Source organism: Stigmatopora argus, chromosome 4 (assembly GCF_051989625.1).
Source record: "Stigmatopora argus isolate UIUO_Sarg chromosome 4, RoL_Sarg_1.0, whole genome shotgun sequence".
Classification (NCBI taxonomy): Eukaryota; Metazoa; Chordata; class Actinopteri; order Syngnathiformes; family Syngnathidae; genus Stigmatopora; species Stigmatopora argus.
This window is the reverse complement of record NC_135390.1, coordinates 22,827,962-22,848,809: the sequence shown is the minus strand read 5'-3', so window position 1 is coordinate 22,848,809 and position 20,848 is coordinate 22,827,962. Positions and strand designations below refer to the sequence as shown.

General features: G+C 36.3%; 1 protein-coding gene across 2 annotated transcripts in view; it reads right to left on the bottom strand.

The window, feature by feature from the left end:
- Positions 1-20,848, bottom strand: part of LOC144072876 (lamin-A-like) — a 32,072-nt gene that overhangs the window by 9,243 nt on the left and 1,981 nt on the right. The window contains exons 1-6 of one of the 2 annotated variants that reach the window (XM_077598242.1): positions 20,052-20,212; positions 17,218-17,594; positions 11,158-11,314; positions 9,606-9,731; positions 9,348-9,518; positions 9,142-9,267 (exon numbers count right to left, since the gene is read on the bottom strand). In XM_077598242.1, the coding sequence (XP_077454368.1) occupies positions 9,142-9,267; positions 9,348-9,518; positions 9,606-9,731; positions 11,158-11,314; positions 17,218-17,576 (939 nt within the window). In that variant the 5' untranslated portion in view covers positions 17,577-17,594; positions 20,052-20,212. Of the gene's footprint in view, positions 1-9,141; positions 9,268-9,347; positions 9,519-9,605; positions 9,732-11,157; positions 11,315-17,217; positions 17,595-20,051; positions 20,213-20,848 lie in introns of those variants that run through there. The other variant, XM_077598241.1, reaches the window with a different exon arrangement.

Here is a 20,848-nt window from a genome sequence, read left to right as displayed (position 1 = left end):
GGATAAAGGACTTCTTGACCAACCGCCCACAGACTGTTAGACTTGGTCCCCACCTCTCTTCCTCCATTACACTAAGCACTGGCTCCCCTCAAGGCTGTGTACTGAGTCCTCTTCTGTACTCCCTGTACACCTACGACTGTGCACCCACCCACCAGTCTAACGCCATCATCAAATTCGCTGACGACACCACTGTGGTCGGACTCATCTCAGGAGGGGATGAGTCGGCTTACAGAGATGAGGTCAACAATTTGTCTTCGTGGTGCTCGGTGAACAATCTCACGCTGAACACCACGAAAACTAAAGAAATAATCTTGGACTTTCGCAAACACGGCACAGATCTGGCCCCACTCCTCATAAATGGAGTATGTGTAGACAGGGTCCAGTCCTTTAAATTCCTGGGGGTCCACGTCACGGACAAGCTCTCATGGTCTACAAACACCACGGCAGTGGTGAAGAAGGCTCAGACACGACTCCATTTCCTCAGGGTGCTCAGGAAGAACAACTTGGGCTCCAATCTTCTGAGAACCTTCTATAGAACCACTGTAGAGAGCATCCTGGCGTACGGCATCACAGTGTGGTACGCTGGAAGCACGGCGGCAGACAAAAAGGCCATGCAGAAAGTGATTAACACTGCCCAGAGGATTGTCGGCTGCTCTCTGCCCTCACTTGAAGACATTGCCAGCCCGCGTTACCTCAGCAGAGCCAAGCACATCATAGGGGACCCTTACCACCCTGGTCACAATCTGTTCCAGCTGCTGCCCTCTGGCAGACGCTATAGGTCCCACAAAGCTCGGACAAATAGGCTTAAGGATAGCTTTTTCCCCACATCCATCAGACATCTAAACTCGCGCTAACATACACACATTCCCTTCTGCGGCATATGAATAGATGTTTGGTTGGTGATCTGCCGCCTCCTAGCTGACTTGAAGGAAGGTAAGTGGCAGACAGTGTGCGGTAATCGAGAGGTAAGCGACCTGTATGTAATCGCGAGGTAAGCGACCTGTATCCACAACAGCGGAATGACAAATTACAAGTCCGTAACTTACACTTATTTAGGTCTTTTGCCGACTAAACGTAGCTTATGGAGAAGCACCATCAATTTCGTCACACGCAGTTTCTGCGTGTGATGACAAGTAGGCTTTTTTGTGTTGTGGTAATGACGACATGGCCTATGTCCGATTATTATTATGTCGTTTTTTTAAAAGAAAAAAAGCCTTACTATACTATGTCGTTTTTTTTAAAGAAAAAAAGCCTTACTATACTATGTCGTTTTTTTAAAGAAAAATAGCCTTACTATACTATGTCGTTTTTTAAGAAAAAAAGCCTTACTATACTATGTCGTTTTTTTAAGAAAAAAGCCTTACTATACTATGTCGTTTTTTTAAGAAAAAAGCCTTCCTATACTATGTCGTTTTTTAAAGAAAAAAAGCCTTACTATACTATGTTGTTTTTTAAAGAAAAAAGCCTTACTATACTATGTCGCTTTTTTAAATAAAAAAAGCCTTACTATACTATGTCGTTTTTTAAAGAAAAAAAGCCTTACTATACCATGTCGTTTTTTTAAAGAAAAAAGCCTTACTATACTATGTCGTTTTTAAAAAAAATAAAAAGCCTTACTATACTATGTCGTTTTTTTTAATTAAAAAAAGCCTTACTATACTATGTCGTTTTTTTTAAGAATAATACTATGTCGTTTTTTTAATAAAAAAGCCTTACTATACTATGTCGTTTTTTAAAGAAAAAAAGCCTTACTATACCATGTCGTTTTTTATTTTAAAAAAGCCTTACTATACTATGTCGTTTTTTTAAGAAAAAAGCCTTACCATACTATGTCGTTTTTTTAAGAAAAAAGGCTTACTATACTATGTCGTTTTTTTAAGAAAAAAGCCTTACTATACTATGTCGTTTTTTAAGAAAAAAGCCTTACTATACTATGTCGTTTTTTAAAGAAAAAAAGCCTTACTATACTATGTTGTTTTTTAAAGAAAAAAGCCTTACTATACTATGTCGCTTTTTTAAATAAAAAAAGCCTTACTATACTATGTCGTTTTTTAAAGAAAAAAAGCCTTACTATACCATGTCGTTTTTTTAAAGAAAAAAGCCTTACTATACTATGTCGTTTTTAAAAAAAATAAAAAGCCTTACTATACTATGTCGTTTTTTTTAATTAAAAAAAGCCTTACTATACTATGTCGTTTTTTTTAAGAATAATACTATGTCGTTTTTTTAATAAAAAAGCCTTACTATACTATGTCGTTTTTTAAAGAAAAAAAGCCTTACTATACCATGTCGTTTTTTATTTAAAAAAAGCCTTACTATACTATGTCGTTTTTTTTTATTTAAAAAAGCCTTACTATACTATGTCGTTTTTTTTAAAGAATAATACTATGTCGTTTTTTTAATAAAAAAGCCTTACTATACTATGTCGTTTTTTAAAGAAAAAAAGCCTTACTATACCATGTCGTTTTTTTTATTTAAAAAAAGCCTTCCTATACTATGTCGTTTTTTTAAGAAAAAAGGCTTACTATACTATGTCGTTTTTTTAAAGGAAAAAAGGCTTACTATACTATGTCGTTTTTTTAAGAAAAAAGCCTTACTATACTATGTCGTTTTTTTTAAGAAAAAAGTCTTACTATACTATGTCGTTTTTTTAAGAAAAAAGCCTTACTATACTATGTCGTTTTTTTAAAGAAAAAAGCCTTACTATACTATGTCGTTTTTTTTAAAAAAATAAAAAGCCTTACTATACTATGTCGTTTTTTTTTATTAAAAAAAGCCTTACTATACTATGTCGTTTTTTTTAAAGAAAAAAAGCCTTACTATACTATGTCATTTTTTTAAAGAAAAATAGCCTTACTATACTATGTCGTTTTTTAAGAAAAAAAGCCTTACTATACTGTCATGTTTAAAAAAAAAAAAGCCTTACTATACCATGTCGGTTTTTTTATTTAAAAAAAGCCTTACTATACTATGTCATTTTTAAAAGAAAAAAAGCCTTACTATACTATGTTGTTTTTTTTAAGAAAAAAGCCTTACTATACTATGTCGTTTTTTTAAGAAAAAAGCCTTACTATACTATGTCGTTTTTTTAAAAGCAAAAAAGCCTTACTATACTATGTCGTTTTTTTTAAAGAAAAAAAGCCTTACTATACTATGTCGTTTTTTTAAAGAAAAATAGCCTTACTATAGTATGTCGTTTTTTAAGAAAAAAAGCCTTACTATACTGTCATGTTTTAAAAAAAAAAAGCCTTACTATACCATGTCGGTTTTTTTATTTAAAAAAAGCCTTACTATACTATGTCGTTTTTTTAAAGAAAAATAGCCTTACTATACTATGTCGTTTTTTAAGAAAAAAAGCCTTACTATACTGTCATGTTTTAAAAAAAAAAAGCCTTACTATACTATGTCGTTTTTTAAAGAAAAAAGCCTTACTATACTATGTCGTTTTTTTAATTTAAAAAAGCCTTACTATACTATGTTGTTTTTTTTAAAGAAAAAAAAGCCTTACTATACTATGTCATTTTTTTAAAGAAAAAAAGCCTTACTATACTATGTCGTTTTTTTAAATAAAAAAAACCTTACTATACTATGTCGTTTTTTTAAAAAAAATAAAAAGCCTTACTATACTATGTCGTTTTTTTTAAATAAAAAAGCCTTACTGTACTATGTCGGTTTTTAAAAAAAATAAAAAGCCTTACTATACTATGTCGTTTTTTTAATTAAAAAAAGCCTTACTATACTATGTCGTTTTTTTTTAAAAATAAAAAGCCTTACTATACTATGTCGTTTTTTTTTTTTTTAAATAAAAAGCCTTACTATACTATGTCGTTTTTTTTAAATAAAAAAGCCTTACTATACTATGTCGGTTTTTAAAAAAAATAAAAAGCCTTACTATACTATGTCGTTTTTTTAAAGAAAAAGCCTTACTATACTATGTCGTTTTTTTAAAGAAAAAAAGCCTTACCATACTATGTCGTTTTTTTAATTAAAAAAGCCTTACTATACTATGTCATTTTTTTAAATTAAAAAAAAGCCTTACTATACTATGTCGTTTTTTAATTTAAAAAACCTTACTATACTATGTCGTTTTTTTTAAGAAAAAGCCTTACTATACTATGTCGTTTTTTTAAAAAAAATAAAAAGCCTTACTATACTATGTCGTTTTTTTAATTTAAAAAAGCCTTACTATACTATGTCGTTTTTTTAATTTAAAAAAGCCTTACTATACTATGTCGTTTTTTTAAATAAAAAAAGCCTTACTATACTATGTCGTTTTTTTAAAGAAAAAAAGCCTTACTATACTATGTCGTTTTTTTTAAATAAAAAAGCCTTACTGTACTATGTCGGTTTTTAAAAAAAATAAAAAGCCTTACTATACTATGTCGTTTTTTTAATTAAAAAAAGCCTTACTATACTATGTCGTTTTTTTTTTTAAATAAAAAGCCTTACTATACTATGTCGTTTTTTTTTTTTAAATAAAAAGCCTTACTATACTATGTCGTTTTTTTTAAATAAAAAAGCCTTACTATACTATGTCGGGTTTTTTTAAAAATAAAAAGCCTTACTATACTATGTCGTTTTTTTAAAGAAAAAGCCTTACTATACTATGTCGTTTTTTTAAAGAAAAAAAGCCTTACTATACTATGTCGTTTTTTAAATTAAAAAAGCCTTACTATACTATGTCATTTTTTTAAATTAAAAAAAAGCTTTACTATACTATGTCGTTTTTTAATTTAAAAAACCTTACTATACTATGTCGTTTTTTTAAGAAAAAGCCTTACTATACTATGTCGTTTTTTTAATTAAAAAAAGCCTTACTATACTATGTCGTTTTTTTTAAGAATAATACTATGTCGTTTTTTTAATAAAAAAGCCTTACTATACTATGTCGTTTTTTAAAGAAAAAAGCCTTACTATACCATGTCGTTTTTTTAAATAATAAAGCCTTACTATACTATGTCGTTTTTTTAAAGAAAAATAGCCTTACTATACTATGTCGTTTTTTAAGAAAAAAAGCCTTACTATACTGTCATGTTTTAAAAAAAAAAAGCCTTACTATACCATGTCGGTTTTTTTATTTAAAAAAAGCCTTACTATACTATGTCGTTTTTTTAAAGAAAAATAGCCTTACTATACTATGTCGTTTTTTAAGAAAAAAAGCCTTACTATACTGTCATGTTTTAAAAAAAAAAAGCCTTACTATACCATGTCGTTTTTATTTTAAAAAAGCCTTACTATACTATGTCGTTTTTTAAAGAAAAAAGCCTTACTATACTATGTCGTTTTTTTAATTAAAAAAAGCCTTACTATACTATGTTGTTTTTTTTAAAGAAAAAAAAGCCTTACTATACTATGTCATTTTTTTAAAGAAAAAAAGCCTTACTATACTATGTCGTTTTTTTAAATAAAAAAAGCCTTACTATACTATGTCGTTTTTTTTAAATAAAAAAGCCTTACTGTACTATGTCGGTTTTTAAAAAAAATAAAAAGCCTTACTATACTATGTCGTTTTTTTAATTAAAAAAAGCCTTACTATACTATGTCGTTTTTTTTTTTAAATAAAAAGCCTTACTATACTATGTCGTTTTTTTTTTTTTTAAATAAAAAGCCTTACTATACTATGTCGTTTTTTTTAAATAAAAAAGCCTTACTATACTATGTCGGTTTTTAAAAAAAATAAAAAGCCTTACTATACTATGTCGTTTTTTTAAAGAAAAAGCCTTACTATACTATGTCGTTTTTTTAAAGAAAAAAAGCCTTACTATACTATGTCGTTTTTTAAATTAAAAAAGCCTTACTATACTATGTCATTTTTTTAAATTAAAAAAAAGCCTTACTATACTATGTCGTTTTTTAATTTAAAAAACCTTACTATACTATGTCGTTTTTTTTAAGAAAAAGCCTTACTATACTATGTCGTTTTTTTTTTATTTAAAAAAGCCTTACTATACTATGTCGTTTTTTTAATAAAAAAGCCTTACTATACTATGTCGTTTTTTTAAAAAAAATAAAAAGCCTTACTATACTATGTCGTTTTTTTAATTTAAAAAAGCCTTACTATACTATGTCGTTTTTTTAAATAAAAAAAGCCTTACTATACTATGTCGTTTTTTTAAAGAAAAAAAGCCTTACTATACTATGTCGTTTTTTTTAAATAAAAAAGCCTTACTGTACTATGTCGGTTTTTAAAAAAAATAAAAAGCCTTACTATACTATGTCGTTTTTTTAATTAAAAAAAGCCTTACTATACTATGTCGTTTTTTTTTAAAAATAAAAAGCCTTACTATACTATGTCGTTTTTTTTTTTTAAATAAAAAGCCTTACTATACTATGTCGTTTTTTTTAAATAAAAAAGCCTTACTATACTATGTCGGTTTTTTTTTAAAATAAAAAGCCTTACTATACTATGTCGTTTTTTTAAAGAAAAAGCCTTACTATACTATGTCGTTTTTTTAAAGAAAAAAAGCTTTACTATACTATGTCGTTTTTTAAATTAAAAAAGCCTTACTATACTATGTCGTTTTTTTAATTAAAAAAAGCCTTACTATACTATGTCGTTTTTTTTAAGAATAATACTATGTCGTTTTTTTAATAAAAAAGCCTTACTATACTATGTCGTTTTTTAAAGAAAAAAGCCTTACTATACCATGTCGTTTTTTTAAATAATAAAGCCTTACTATACTATGTCGTTTTTTTTTTTTAAATAAAAAGCCTTACTATACTATGTCGTTTTTTTTTTAAATAAAAAAGCCTTACTATACTATGTCGGTTTTTTAAAAAAATAAAAAGCCTTACTATACTATGTTGTTTTTTTAATTCAAAAAAGCCTTACTATACTATGTCGTTTTTTTTTAAAGAAAAAAAGCCTTACTATACTATGTCGTTTTTTTTTTAAATAAAAAAGCCTTACTATACTATGTCGGTTTTTAAAAAAAATAAAAAGCCTTACTATACTATGTTGTTTTTTTAATTAAAAAAAGCCTTACTATACTATGTCGTTTTTTTTTATTAAAAAAAGCCTTACTATACTATGTCGTTTTTTTTTTAGAATAATACTATGTCGTTTTTTTAATAAAAAAGCCTTACTATACTATGTCGTTTTTTAAAGAAAAAAAGCCTTACTATACCATGTCGTTTTTTTAAATAAAAAAGCCTTACTATACTATGTCGTTTTTTTTTTTAAATAAAAAGCCTTACTATACTATGTCGTTTTTTTTTTAAATAAAAAGCTTTACTATACTATGTCGTTTTTTAAAGAAAAAAAGCCTTACTATACCATGTCGTTTTTTTAAAGAAAAAAAGCCTTACTATACTATGTCGTTTTTTTAATGAAAAAAAGCCTTACTATACTATGCCGTTTTTTAAATAAAAAAGCCTTACTATACTGTCGTTTTTTTAATGAAAAAAAACCTTACTATACTATGTTGTTTTTTTAAGAAAAAAAACTTACTATACTATGTCATTTTTTTAAAAGAAAAAAAGCCTCAATATACTATGTCATTTTTTTTAAAGAAAAAAGCCCTTACTATACTATGTCGTTTTTTTAAGAAAAAAGCCTTACTATACTATGTCGTTTTTTTTTTAAATAAAAAGCCTTACTATACTATGTCGTTTTTTTTTTAAATAAAAAGCTTTACTATACTATGTCGTTTTTTAAAGAAAAAAAGCCTTACTATACCATGTCGTTTTTTTAAAGAAAAAAAGCCTTACTATACTATGTCGTTTTTTTAATGAAAAAAAGCCTTACTATACTATGCCGTTTTTTAAATAAAAAAGCCTTACTATACTGTTGTTTTTTTAATGAAAAAAACCTTACTATACTATGTTGTTTTTTTAAGAAAAAAAACTTACTATACTATGTCATTTTTTTTAAAGAAAAAAAGCCTCAATATACTATGTCATTTTTTTTAAAGAAAAAAGCCCTTACTATACTATGTCGTTTTTTTAAGAAAAAAGCCTTACTATACTATGTCGTTTTTTATGAAAAAAAGCCTTACTATACTATGTCATTTTTTTAATAAAAAAGCATTTCTATACTATGTCATTTTTTAAATAAAAAGGCCTTACTATACTATGTCATTTTTTTTTATATAAAAGCATTTCTATACTATGTCGTTTTTTTAATAAAAAAGCCTTACTATACTATGTCGTATTTTTAAAGAAAAAAAGCCTTACTATAATATGTCATTTTTTTATTAAAAAAAGCCTTATTATACTATGTCGTTTTTTTTAAGAAAAAGCCTTACTATACTATGTCGTTTTTTAAATAAAAAAGCCTTACTATACTATGTCATTTTTTTAAATTAAAAAAAGCCTTACTATACCATGTCGTTTTTTTAAAGAAAAAAAGCCTTACTATACTATGTCGTTTTTTTAATGAAAAAAAGCCTTACTATACTATGCCGTTTTTTAAATAAAAAAGCCTTACTATACTGTCGTTTTTTTAATGAAAAAAAACCTTACTATACTATGTTGTTTTTTTAAGAAAAAAAACTTACTATACTATGTCATTTTTTTTAAAGAAAAAAAGCCTCAATATACTATGTCATTTTTTTTAAAGAAAAAAGCCCTTACTATACTATGTCGTTTTTTTAAGAAAAAAGCCTTACTATACTATGTCGTTTTTTATGAAAAAAAGCCTTACTATACTATGTCATTTTTTTAATAAAAAAGCATTTCTATACTATGTCATTTTTTAAATAAAAAGGCCTTACTATACTATGTCATTTTTTTTTATATAAAAGCATTTCTATACTATGTCGTTTTTTTAATAAAAAAGCCTTACTATACTATGTCGTATTTTTAAAGAAAAAAAGCCTTACTATAATATGTCATTTTTTTATTAAAAAAAGCCTTATTATACTATGTCGTTTTTTTTAAGAAAAAGCCTTACTATACTATGTCGTTTTTTAAATAAAAAAGCCTTACTATACTATGTCATTTTTTTAAATTAAAAAAAGCCTTACTATACTATGTCATTTTTTAAAGAGAAAAAGCCTTATTATACTATGTCATTTTTTTAAATAAAAAAGCCTTACTATAGTATGTCATTTTTTTTAAAAGAAAAAGCCTTACTATACTAGCACCCGGAGAAAACCCACGCAAGCCCGTGTGGTGCACTGAAGTTGGCGTGGACGGTACCTGTTTCTGGAGCTTTCCCAGCTGCAGCGACAAGCCCTCCACGCGGACCCTCGTCATCTGGAGCTCCTCTTGGGCGGCGCCCACCAAGTGGCTGTTGCGGTTGGCCGATTCCCGCGCGTTCTCCAGCTGGTTCGGGGAAAGGGGACGGCGTGAGCGGTGGCGACGGCGGTGGCGGCACCGTCACTCGGCTCGGCGCCGTCGCTCACCTTGGAGTCGTACGTCTTCTCCAGCTCGGCCTTGTAGAGCGCCACCTGCTCCTCGTGCTGATGGCGCAGGTCGGCCAGCGCCTCGGCCAGCTTGCTCTCGAACTCCTGCTGGTACCCGGTGGTCGTAGCCACCACCCGCGTCTCGTGGCGCCGCTTGTACTCGCGGATTTCCTGCCGGGTGTCGGGAAGGGAGCGGCGGGGGTTAAATAGGCCCCGCCTCTCTCTTTTTTAGCCGCCGGCGAGGGCTCGGCTCGGCACCTCGGTGTAAACGTTCTTCTGGAACTCCAGCTCCTCCTTGACCGTCTGCAGACGGTTTTCGGCGTCCACGCGGCGCAGCATCTCGTCCTCGAGCTTGCGGCGGACGTCGGCCAGGGCGCCGTCCAACTGGTGGGGGGGGGGGGGCAAAAAACAACCCTTTTAATTCATAGTTGGGATAGGTTGGTTTTGGTTGACTTTTTGGGAACCTTAGCGTTGATTTTGGGTCAACTTTTCAATTCATTGTCTCAGGTGACTACCGTGTTTTCACGACTATAAGGCGCACATAAAAGTCTTCAATTTTCTCCAAAATAGACAGGGCGCCTTATAATCCAGTGCGCTTTATATATGGACCAATACTAAAATTGTTATCACAATAAAATAAATCAGTCGATAGGACAACTACGCCAAGCAGCCCCAGACTACCATTTCCCGTAGATAAAGTACTGCACAGTGACTGCTGGGATATAGAGTTCTTAATACACCCAGTTCTTCAATATACCCAGTATGACGGCGAGCACACCAATTTGGTGCTGGCCGTCATTTCGGCTGCATTTACAAAAGAAATCTTGCCGCTAAATGTTGGCGTCAACAGAGCATTCAAAGCTAGACTGTAAAGTATGTATATATATATTATATATAATAACTCGGAGCTTGCCGTCATTCCCGGAGGCTTAAGAACTACAACCGCGGGACCCAGCGTTTTGGAAGACTCATTTGGGCAATTATTTAATTCGGACACAGAAAATGAGGACTTTGATGGATTTGTGGGTGATGATGATGACGTGAGTAAGTTGTAAAATGTCTAAATAAAGTACAACCCAACTCAGTTTTGCTTCCGTTGCCTTTTTAAAAACGTGTTTTTAGCGTGTGGGTGTAGCGCATCATTTTGTGCGGCCCGGGAAAGTAAATGATGAGTGCCGACTTTCTGTTTTAGGATCAAATTATTATAGATGTATATTAAATTTCCTGATTTTCCCCTTTTAAATCAATAGTCATTTTTAATCCATTTTTTCTGTGTTTTTAGTTCAAAAATCATTTTGTAAAATCTAAAAATATATCAAAAAAGCTAAAATAAATATTGTTTTAGATCTATAAAAACAAAATATTCAGGGCTTTTATTCCAGTTCTTTTAATCCATTTATTTAAAATAAATCTAAATACTATATCTTAAATTGTCCGGCAACATGAAATCAAGTTGACGTTAAAGCGGCCCGCGAACCAACCCGAGTCTGACACCCCTGGTCTACATGAACCGCGATATTCGAGGGATTACTGTAGTTTCAGGCCTAGCTAAACTATGAAAAATGTAACTTATTGTCCGGAAAATACGGTACGTTCAAGTAACTATAGTAAAATAGAGACCAACAGGCTAAAAGACATCCGTTAACGTAGCCATATTTCAGCTAATTAGCTTAGCCCCCCAAAAAACATAGCAGTCTGTTGGTGGTTAGAAAAAGAGGAAAAATAAAAGCATTTTTGGCATGGTTAGCTATAACTAGGTGAACTAAAATAGCACTTTTGAATGTATGAAATGGAGTGACATAATAATGACCTTGGCGAGTTGAGCCTTGAACTCCTTGACCTCCACCTCCAGGCTGCGCTTCTCGCTCAGGGCCGTGGAGAGGGCGGCGTCTTTGGAGTTGAGCAGCGCCTCCAGGTCGCGCAGGCGCGCCAACGCCGCCTCCAGGTCCGCCTCCTTCTTGCCGTTCCTGCCGGCGGGAGAAAGAAAGACGTCAACAAAAATCGCTCCCCATACGGTAATCTCTCCAATATTGCGGCTTCGCTACATTGCGGATTTTGTCAGTGGGATTTTTTTGTACCGTATTTTCACGACTATAAGGCGCACTTAAAAGTCTTAAATTTTCTCCAAAATAGACAGGGCGCCTTATAATCCAGTGCGCCTTATATATGGACCCATATTAAAATTGTTATCACGATAAAATAAAATAAATCAGTGGATAGGGTACACCATCCTCTACAGCTCTCACAACGATGGCAAGCAGCCCCCGACCGACTCTACTATTTTCCCCATAGAAAAAGTACTGCGCAGTGACTGCTGGGATATGTAGTTCTTTTGTCAATACACCCAGTATGACGGCGAGCACACTCATTTGGTGCCCGCGTCATTCCGACTGGATTTACAAAAGAACTCCTGCTGCTAGCTACTAGCTAGCTGCTATTTGCAAATGGATTGTGGCCGAACGTATAAAAGTCAGCGTTTTCGATGACTCATTTGGACAATTGTTCAATTGGGACACAGAAAATGAGGACTTTGATGGATTTGTGGGTGATGATGACGTGAGTACATTGTAAAATGGCTAAATAAAGTACAACCCAACTCAGTTTAGCTTCCGCTGCCTTTTTAAAAACGTGTTTTTAGCGTGTGTCCGTATGTTTAAGCACGTGTATGTTTTGCCATGCTTGGCTGCGTCTTTAAAAACGGTGCGTCGTGTGTGTGTGTCAAATACAGAAATAGCACTCGTTACTGACACTGCGCCTTTAAAAAACGGTGCGTCCTTTGTGTGTGTCAAATACAGAAATAGCACTTGTTACTGACACTGCGCCTTTAAAAAACGGTGCATCCTTTGTGTGTGTCAAATACAGAAATAGTACTCGTTACTGACCCTGCGCCTTTAAATGCGAAGCGCCATATAGTCGTGAAAATACGGTAAGTTCATAAAAATGTGAAAATCCGTGCTGAAACTCACAAACTCTTATGAGTTCCATTTAATTTGCTCATTTTAATTTGAGAAGACAGACGACTCGTTTGGCTAGGTGTCGGATTTCAATGTCTTTTCGCGTCTTAAAAATAAGAAAAAGTTGCCCTGGGGCGAGTTTGCGATAAAGCCCAGGTCGCCGTGGCAACGGGAAAGCAAACCAGCAGACGAGAGCAGGAAGTCGTCGTGTTTTTTTTTTCTTTTTTGGCGTGTGTGCGTCCTCGAGACAAAGATAGCGCGCCCGTGAGTCACGGCCCAGCCCGGGAGGGCAGCCAGCGCATTCCAACCCGCCTTCCCGCCCCCTTTTTTTCTGCTGGCGCTCTCCCACGACGCGCCTCCTCGGACCTCCTCGCGCTCCGGTTACACGACGTCCGTGTTTCGGGAGCGACGGCGAAAAGCAATGGACTTTGAGGCCACGCCGACTATTTGGGTGGAACTCCGATCCAGTCGGACCGGCAGCGAAAGAGTTAACGCCGATCATCTCTCGCCCAGTCAAAACGGATTGGATGCCAATGAGTCATCTTGTCGGCGATTCGCGTCTAATGACTTTAAAGACTCATCTAGATGGCCACGCCCCTTTGAGCAGGGGGACGGATCGTTCATTTTAATCCCAGTCAATGCCAGCCAATGACTGAAATACATATATATATATATATATATATATATATATATATATATATATCAGTGGTGTGCCATCAGGGCCTTCAAGGCCTTCTCTGCTGGCCTAAGAAATATCTGAATCATATATGGGTATATGCCTAAATAATATTTCAATTGTATGAGGTTATTATTGATGATTTTTTATGTGTCGCAGCTGTAGCTGCAGTAGAGGTTTTATAGCCATAAAATAGTTTTTGAGGGTTGGATTGATTCCGACAGCTGAAGGCGTCGCTAGGAAATTCACGGACCGCCACTGATATATGTACACACACATATATATATACACATATATACATATATATACATGTATATATACACATATATACACATATATATACATATACATTCATATACATACACATATATACACATATATACACATATATACACATATATACACATATATACACATATATACATATACACATACATATACATACACATACATGTATATACACATACATATATGTATATATACACACACACATATATATATATATATATATATATATATATATATATATATATATATATATATATATATATATATATATATATATATATATATAAATATTAAAAAGGACTTTCGAGTAATACTTTCAAAGGAAAAATACACAAACAAGAAAAATAATGAAAAAAATAATCATGATCTTTGTTTTTTTGCTTACTGGCCTTTTTTGGTGTCTTTTTCAAGATTTCAGCGGCCAGGGGGGCAGTAGTGAGCCAATGATTTTTAGCTTTGCAGTCACATGGAAAAAGTTGTAATACATTCCAGGATATTTACACAAGAGGGCCTCTCATTACACAAATCAGACTTGGATGATATAAACAGGCTGTCTTGGCTTTGGGAACAACTCTCACACACTCACACAAACACACACACACACACACACAAAGACACACACAAAGTATTCATGTTTTAAACAGCACGTGAGATCAAAAGAGTGACCGATTGTCCTATTTGGACGCGGTGACCAAATCATCCGGCAGGCCGCCCACCCACTGACGGCGACAAGGTTTATGTCCCGCACAAGAAGCTTGAGTTGAATCAAGCCCGAGAACATATCAAGATGTTTTAACTTTTAAGTCTGAATCTTTACCACTTTTAGTGGCCCTGAGGTCCAAGGACCAGGACCCTAACCCCATAAAAAAAGTCATAATTCGCATTTTAAACTCAAACTTTAAATTCTGACTGAGAATTAAGTCAGAAATCTGCGCCTTTTTTTCTCTTTTTCTTTAATGGCCTTCGTCTCAGAACACTGATTCTATTGTAAGAATCAATTTTGACGTGGAATTTAAAAAAAAAATGATGGCAATAAGTCCGAATGTTGCTTAATTTGGAAACACAAAAATTGGAATGGTGTTCAAGTAGTGACTGAGAATAAAGTCAGATTGAATTTTGAATGGTAGTCAACTGAAGAGTCCATTTTTATTTGGGAAAAATAAAATAAAAAACCAAAAATAAAAATAAATTTTAATTTAGTTTCTGTTCAGACAGCGTTAATGAATGTTTTGTTTGGTTGCTTGGCAGCTGTCCTCCCTCCACGCCACTATACTATCGGATGAAAAGGGGGCGGAGCTATCAACTATTCATTCCTCTTTCACGCACGCACATCTGCTCAGCATGTGTGTGTGCGTGTCTTTGTTTTATTACTATTCCAACAAGTCCCAGATTCAAATGAGATGGCTTCTCTTCCAATGGCCATCCATTTTTCGCCCGTCATCAAGTCCCGCCTCCAATGTAAAAAAAAAAAAAAATAGAAAACCACAAGAGGCCTTTTGTTCGGGCCGTCATTCACAGAAACTCGTGCAAAAAAAGATGGCGTGTCGCGTGTCAGAGAAAGAGCGCCGCCGCCGCCGCCGCCGCCATTACGCCGCTTCGGTAAACGACGCCTCGCCAGTCGTTCGCTCACTTCCCAATTTGGTCGCGTTAGCAACATGGGGAAGGAAAACAAAAATAAAAATAAAAGAGGGAAAAAAAGGGAACCGGGATGTTTTAACGAGGCTTTCCTGCGATTGTCCGCCATGGTGGATGGAAGTCTATTTTTATTCTGAATGGTCGTAAAATGTTTGGGGATTTTTCCATATTTAAGTGCTACAATTTTTTTTTAATTATACATTATAAGAGCACTTTAGTCACTTTTTGTACCTGCCTACTGATTTATGTATGCACTTCATAGTGAAGTTTTGAATCTTATTCTACTTGTATAATTACAATAAAGGCATTCAATTCAATCCAATCCATTCAAAGATGAAGTAGTAAATGACTTAAAAAATAAAATAAAAATAAAAAAAATCCTTTAAAAATAATAATAAAAAATAAATAAAAATTATTAAAAAAAATAAAATAGGAAAACTAATCCCCATCATAGTGTAATTCTAAAAAAAATGATAAAGTGTCAGTCCACTATTTGAACAACACTCGACAACGCACTCAAATGGAAATAAAGTCAAGTCAGATGAAAAGAGCAAAGGAGAGGGGGGCGGGGCTTCCCTACAGTCCCTCCCCCTTTCAAAAGTGCCAACGCCATGACGCAACAAGGCAGACAAATGGAATTCATTCACCACCTCACAATCATTTACGACGACGATTCACGGGAACTTCCGCGGAAACTTTTCTAAAACGTGCATGCGACCTTAATGACCTCAAGCGGACAAAAAAAAAAAGCTCATTCGTCCCGCTCGCCGCCGTGGACGGCGACTGACGTCCAATCAATTTCGGCGAATGAAAGCTTGCTCACTTAAGTGGATTGGTAAACTTAATGTCATTCAGAGCAAACCATCTTAAAAATCGATAAATTACAGTGCCAATTTGCTTAAATTGAAGCCAAAATTAGCGTCAGTGGTCGGCGCTAAGCGTCCAATCCATGGGAAGGGGGAGGGTTGGCAGCCTTTAGACAAAGGCGGGTTGCCAGTCAAAATAAAATACGGAAGTTATGGGGGTTTTTTGGGAAGTGGGAGGTTGAATGCAAAGTAGCAGTGCAGCAAAAAAAATAGTACAAAAATGGAAGGTGCTAATGACATTCAGGCTTTTGTTTTCACACGCACACGTAAAGGCAGGCCGGCATAAAGAAAACAAACGTGGAAGGGCAGCTTCAAACGGACGTTGACAGCCGGACGGATCAGAGCGCGTCGAGCGTAACGTTGGCGTCGGCGTGGCGTGGGTGGGGCGGCCGCGCCCAGACGGGAATGGGCGTGTTGGCTCAATCTTTGTTCGGGGATCTAATATTTCTTGTCAGATAAGCCGTTGGACAAGCCCATTCAGGGCGGAATTACAAAAGCAATTTGAAGATAAGCTATCAGAGGATGTCCGCTTTCAATCAAAATGGCCGACCTGATATCGTTTTTGGTCAGTTAGTTTTTAGTTTTGACTTTTTAGTTGTTTTTTTGCCTTCCCGAGACTTTTTTTGTGGGTCTACACGTGATTGGGACACCTGCCAAATGTTATGTTGCCAAGTGTAACCGTCTTTGGGGGATGAATATCAAAATAAACTTGGAAGGCAAGACAAAGCTATGATAGGATGTCTGCTTTGAACCAAAATGGCCGACTTTCTGTAGGTTTTTGGCATAGCTTCCTGAGAATTTTTTTTTGCGGGTCGACATATGACCGAGACACCCACCAAATTTTACGTTACTACGTCTTTGGGGGCTGAATTGCAGAACAAAATTGAAGATAAGGCCGTCAAACAATGTCCGCTTTGAACCAAAATGGCTGCCTTCCTATAGGTTTTTGGGCATGCCTTCCCGAGACTTTTTTTGCAGGTCGACACCCACCAAATTTCACGTTACTAATTCAAACCATCTTTGGGGACTGAATTTCAGAACAAATTTGAAGATAAAGCCGTCAAACAACGTCCACTTAGAACCAAAATGGCCGCCTTCCTGTAGGTTTTTGGGCATGCCTTCCCCAAGACTTTTTTTTCCACGGGTCAACACCCACCAAATTTCACGTTACTACTTAAAACCATCTTTTGGGACTGAATTTCAGAACAAATTTGAAGACAAAACCATCAAACAATGTCCACTTAGAACCAAAATGGCCGACTTCTTGTAGGTTTTTGGCCATAGCTTCCCGACATTTTTTTTCCCAGGTCGACACCCACCAAATTTCACGTTATTACTTCAAACCGCCTTCGGGCACTGAATTTCAGAACAAATTTGAAGACAAAGCCATGAAACAATGTCGGCTTAGACCCAAAATGGCCGCCTCCCTGTAAGATTTAGGGCATGCTCACCTGGCTTTGAGCTCCTTGTACTCGTCGGTGACCTTTCCCAGCCCCAGCTGCAGGCGGGCGCGCTCCCTGGCCACCTGGTCCAGGGTCTTGCGGGCGTCGGCCAGCTCGGCCTCGTAGGCCGCCTTGATGCCGCTCAGGTCGCGGCTCACCGCCGTCTCCGACTCGCTGATGCAGAGACGCAGGCTGGCGTTCTCGCTTTCCAGCGAGCGCACCTTTTCGATGTAGACGGCCAGACGGTCGTTGAGGTTGCACAGCTCCTCCTTCTCTTGGAGGCGGGTGATGCGGGTGGGCGAGGAGGCGGTGCCGCGCCCGCTGCGCCCGCCGCTGCGCCCGCTGCGTCTCTGGCCCGGCGTTTCCATGGCGATGGCTTCAAACGGCTGCAAAAAGGGACGGCACGTCAGAATGGCTATCGGATTTCTAGTCCGAAAAATAAAAGGTAGAAACGCAGCGGTTCTTCTACTTACAACTACATCCATTTACAAATGCCTCTACATACCGTATTTTCACGACTATAAGGCGCACATAAAAGTCATAAATTTTCTCCAAAATAGACAGGGCGCCTTATAATCCAATGCGCTTTATATATGGACCAATACTAAAATTGTTATCACAAACTAAAATGAGTCAGTCGATAGGGTACACCGACTCTACTATTTTCCCGTAGACAAAGTATTGCGCAGTGACTGCTGGGATATGTAGTAGTTCTTTTGTCAATACACCCAATGGATTGTGTGTAGCCTGTATACATGGACATCAATACAGCTTGACGAAGCATGGAAAGCACCGTTGGAAAAGTTATGCTAGCTACCAGCTAGCTACTATTTGCGAATGGATTGTGGCCGCCTGGACGAACGTCTAAAAGTCAGCGTTTTCGATGACTCGTTTGGACAATTGTTCAATTGGGACACAGAAAATGAGGACTTTGATGGATTTGTGTGTGATGATGACTTGAGTAAGTTGTAAAATGTCTAAATAAAAGTACAACCCAACTCAGTTTTCCTTCCGTTGCCTTTTTAAAAACATGTTTTTAGCGTGTGGGTGTAGCGTGCAAGAACTATATATCCCAGAAGTCACTGCGCACCGGGAACCGGAAAAAGAGTGTGGGGCTGCTTCCGATAGTCAGCCAGCGCTATTGCGGTTGGGTATCCATATATAATATATAAGCGTCTTTAAAAACGGTGCGTCCCTTGTGCGTTTAAAATACAGAAATAGCACCCACCATGCGCCATATAGTCGTGAAAATACGGTACAAAATATCCGAGCCTCGATGGGAAAATTCCAAGTGACGAAAAGCCAAATCTCAAAAAAATGTTCATCTTGCAAGCATCCTGTATTTTATTTTGAAATGGTCGCGATAGAGCGGCTCTCCCATTGACTATTCGCTTTCACGACCTTTTCTTTCCTAAACAAATGATCCAAATTCAATGTAAAGTATGCCTTTGTTGACCAAAAATCCAAGTTGGAAAAATGTATACTCTTTTTGCACAGACATGGGAGATCTTTTTCTTTTTTTTCTTGTTGTTGGAGTGAAAACTTTCCACAAGCCTAAGGCTGTAAACTGAACAGGGCTGTTATTCTTACTTTTTTACTACGACTATTATTCTGGCCAGAAAGGCGGGAGGGAAACACGCAAGCTTCCTGCCCGGCACATTTCAACAGGATCGAAAAAAGAACACCAAAAGTCCTCATCGCATTTGTTTCTTGGCAAATACATATTTGTGAAATTGTTTTGGGATTCGAATATTTTCAAGTCATTGACGGTCAAAGATTTCATTTCACTGAAAATTATTTTTTGGGAGTTAACAAATCCAATGATATTTGTGGAATGGTTAAACAAAATAATTGACACCAAATTGAAGTTGAACGGATCGACTATTCCATTAAAAAAACATGAGTAAAAAGGTTCCTTTTCATCATGGGTAGGAAACCTATGGCTCAGGAGCCATATGTGGCTCTTTCTATGGGTGCATATGGCTCTTCACTAACCTGTGAATTAAAATATGGAAATCACTGGTGAGAGAGCGGAGTCCCGTGCATAATATAATTGATACTGATTTATTAGCAACAGCATAACAAAGTTGTCAGAAGAATTCAGAGACTTTTTGTACTATAAAAGTGGCGAAATGACAAAAAAAATCACACATTTTCATGTATTTTTACTTTTCAATTCTGAGAATGGCTCTCAAGAAATAACATTAGAAAATATGAATTGTTTAGGGCTCTCTCTGTCAAAAAGATTCCCGACCCCTACTTTACTGTGAATTTCAAGCTTGGAGAAAAGAATAAGGAGCCAAATGGGCCACTAGGTGGCAGCAGCGCACCGTTTCCATTCATCTTCCATTGCTAGGCGCTGTGGTCGTTAGCAAAAGCGCTAACGATATCAACGCACGACATGATAATTGAATTGGAAACAAGCACGACGCCACATTTCGACCTTTTCCCTCCCATCGGACCATTTCCACCACTTTTGGCGACAAACGGCGACATTCTAATATTGATGGCGAAAACAACGGGCAAAACTCCAGTCCAACTTTTAGGAAAAAAAAGTCCAATTAATCTTTTTTTTTTTAAAAAGAACACTTCCAAATTCAACAACTCCTATCATTTTTTTGCCTTGGGGGGGGAATGGAGCACTTTTCAGCGAGTGGGCGTCCAAAGCGGGCCGTCCAATCGGCCGGCCGGCCACCCACCGTCCGAGCCACGCGATGGCCCACGCCCACGCTCCGCTCGCTAAAGTGCTCGTTCCTACGCCAAAGTGCTCCTTTAGGCTCTTCTCTTCAGCTTTTGGGCTTTAAAAAGTGTGTGTGTGGGGGGGGTGTCAGTGCGCCGCTTACCTTTTAGGATTGGACGGAAGGCAGGAAGGCAGGCAGGATTGCCGGACGAGAGCGGCGTGGAGGAGGAGAAGAAGAAGAAGAAAAAGAAGAGCGAGAGGCCTCGCTCGCTCGCTGGCTGGCTGGCTGACTTCTCACGAGAATGTGTTCACGCCTGGAAAAGTCCACGGACGACTTTCCGGGTTACGAGGAAAAGAGGGAGGCGACTAGGAGGAGTCGCCCTGCCTGCCTGCCTGCCGGCCTGCCGCGCCCATCCGTGTGTGTGTGCAGCTGTTGAGCTTTATCTAACATAACCACACACACTTCCACACTTACACACACACCTCCTTGTTTAAGAGAAAGGGAAGCAAGTGACAAGGGGCGTGATCATTGATCAAAAGGGTGATGCATCCCATACAGTTGCTCCTGCCAACAAGTTGTATATAGTATACACATTAGGGATGTCCCCATGGCTTATTTTTGCAGCAGTGTCGGAGAATCTGCCGATAAAGAGTTAGCCGGGAAATGTGTCGAGGAAAAAAAGTACTACTGCTACAGTGGTACGACGAAAATTTCGATCAAATAATTTGCTCGCGATACGATTAAAATTTCAAGATGCGACGAAGCCAGGTGGCCAGGACATGAGAGGCGGTTTATCATTATAGCGCACTCTTTTTTGCCACATCTCTTTTGTGTATAACTACTATATCTACGAGGACTGAACGATTTATTCGGACGAGTTTCCACCAGGAAACGCACAACGCGCATGCGCGGGCAAAAAGAGGGCTTTCTGGGTCATGAAGTATACTCGTGCACACAAC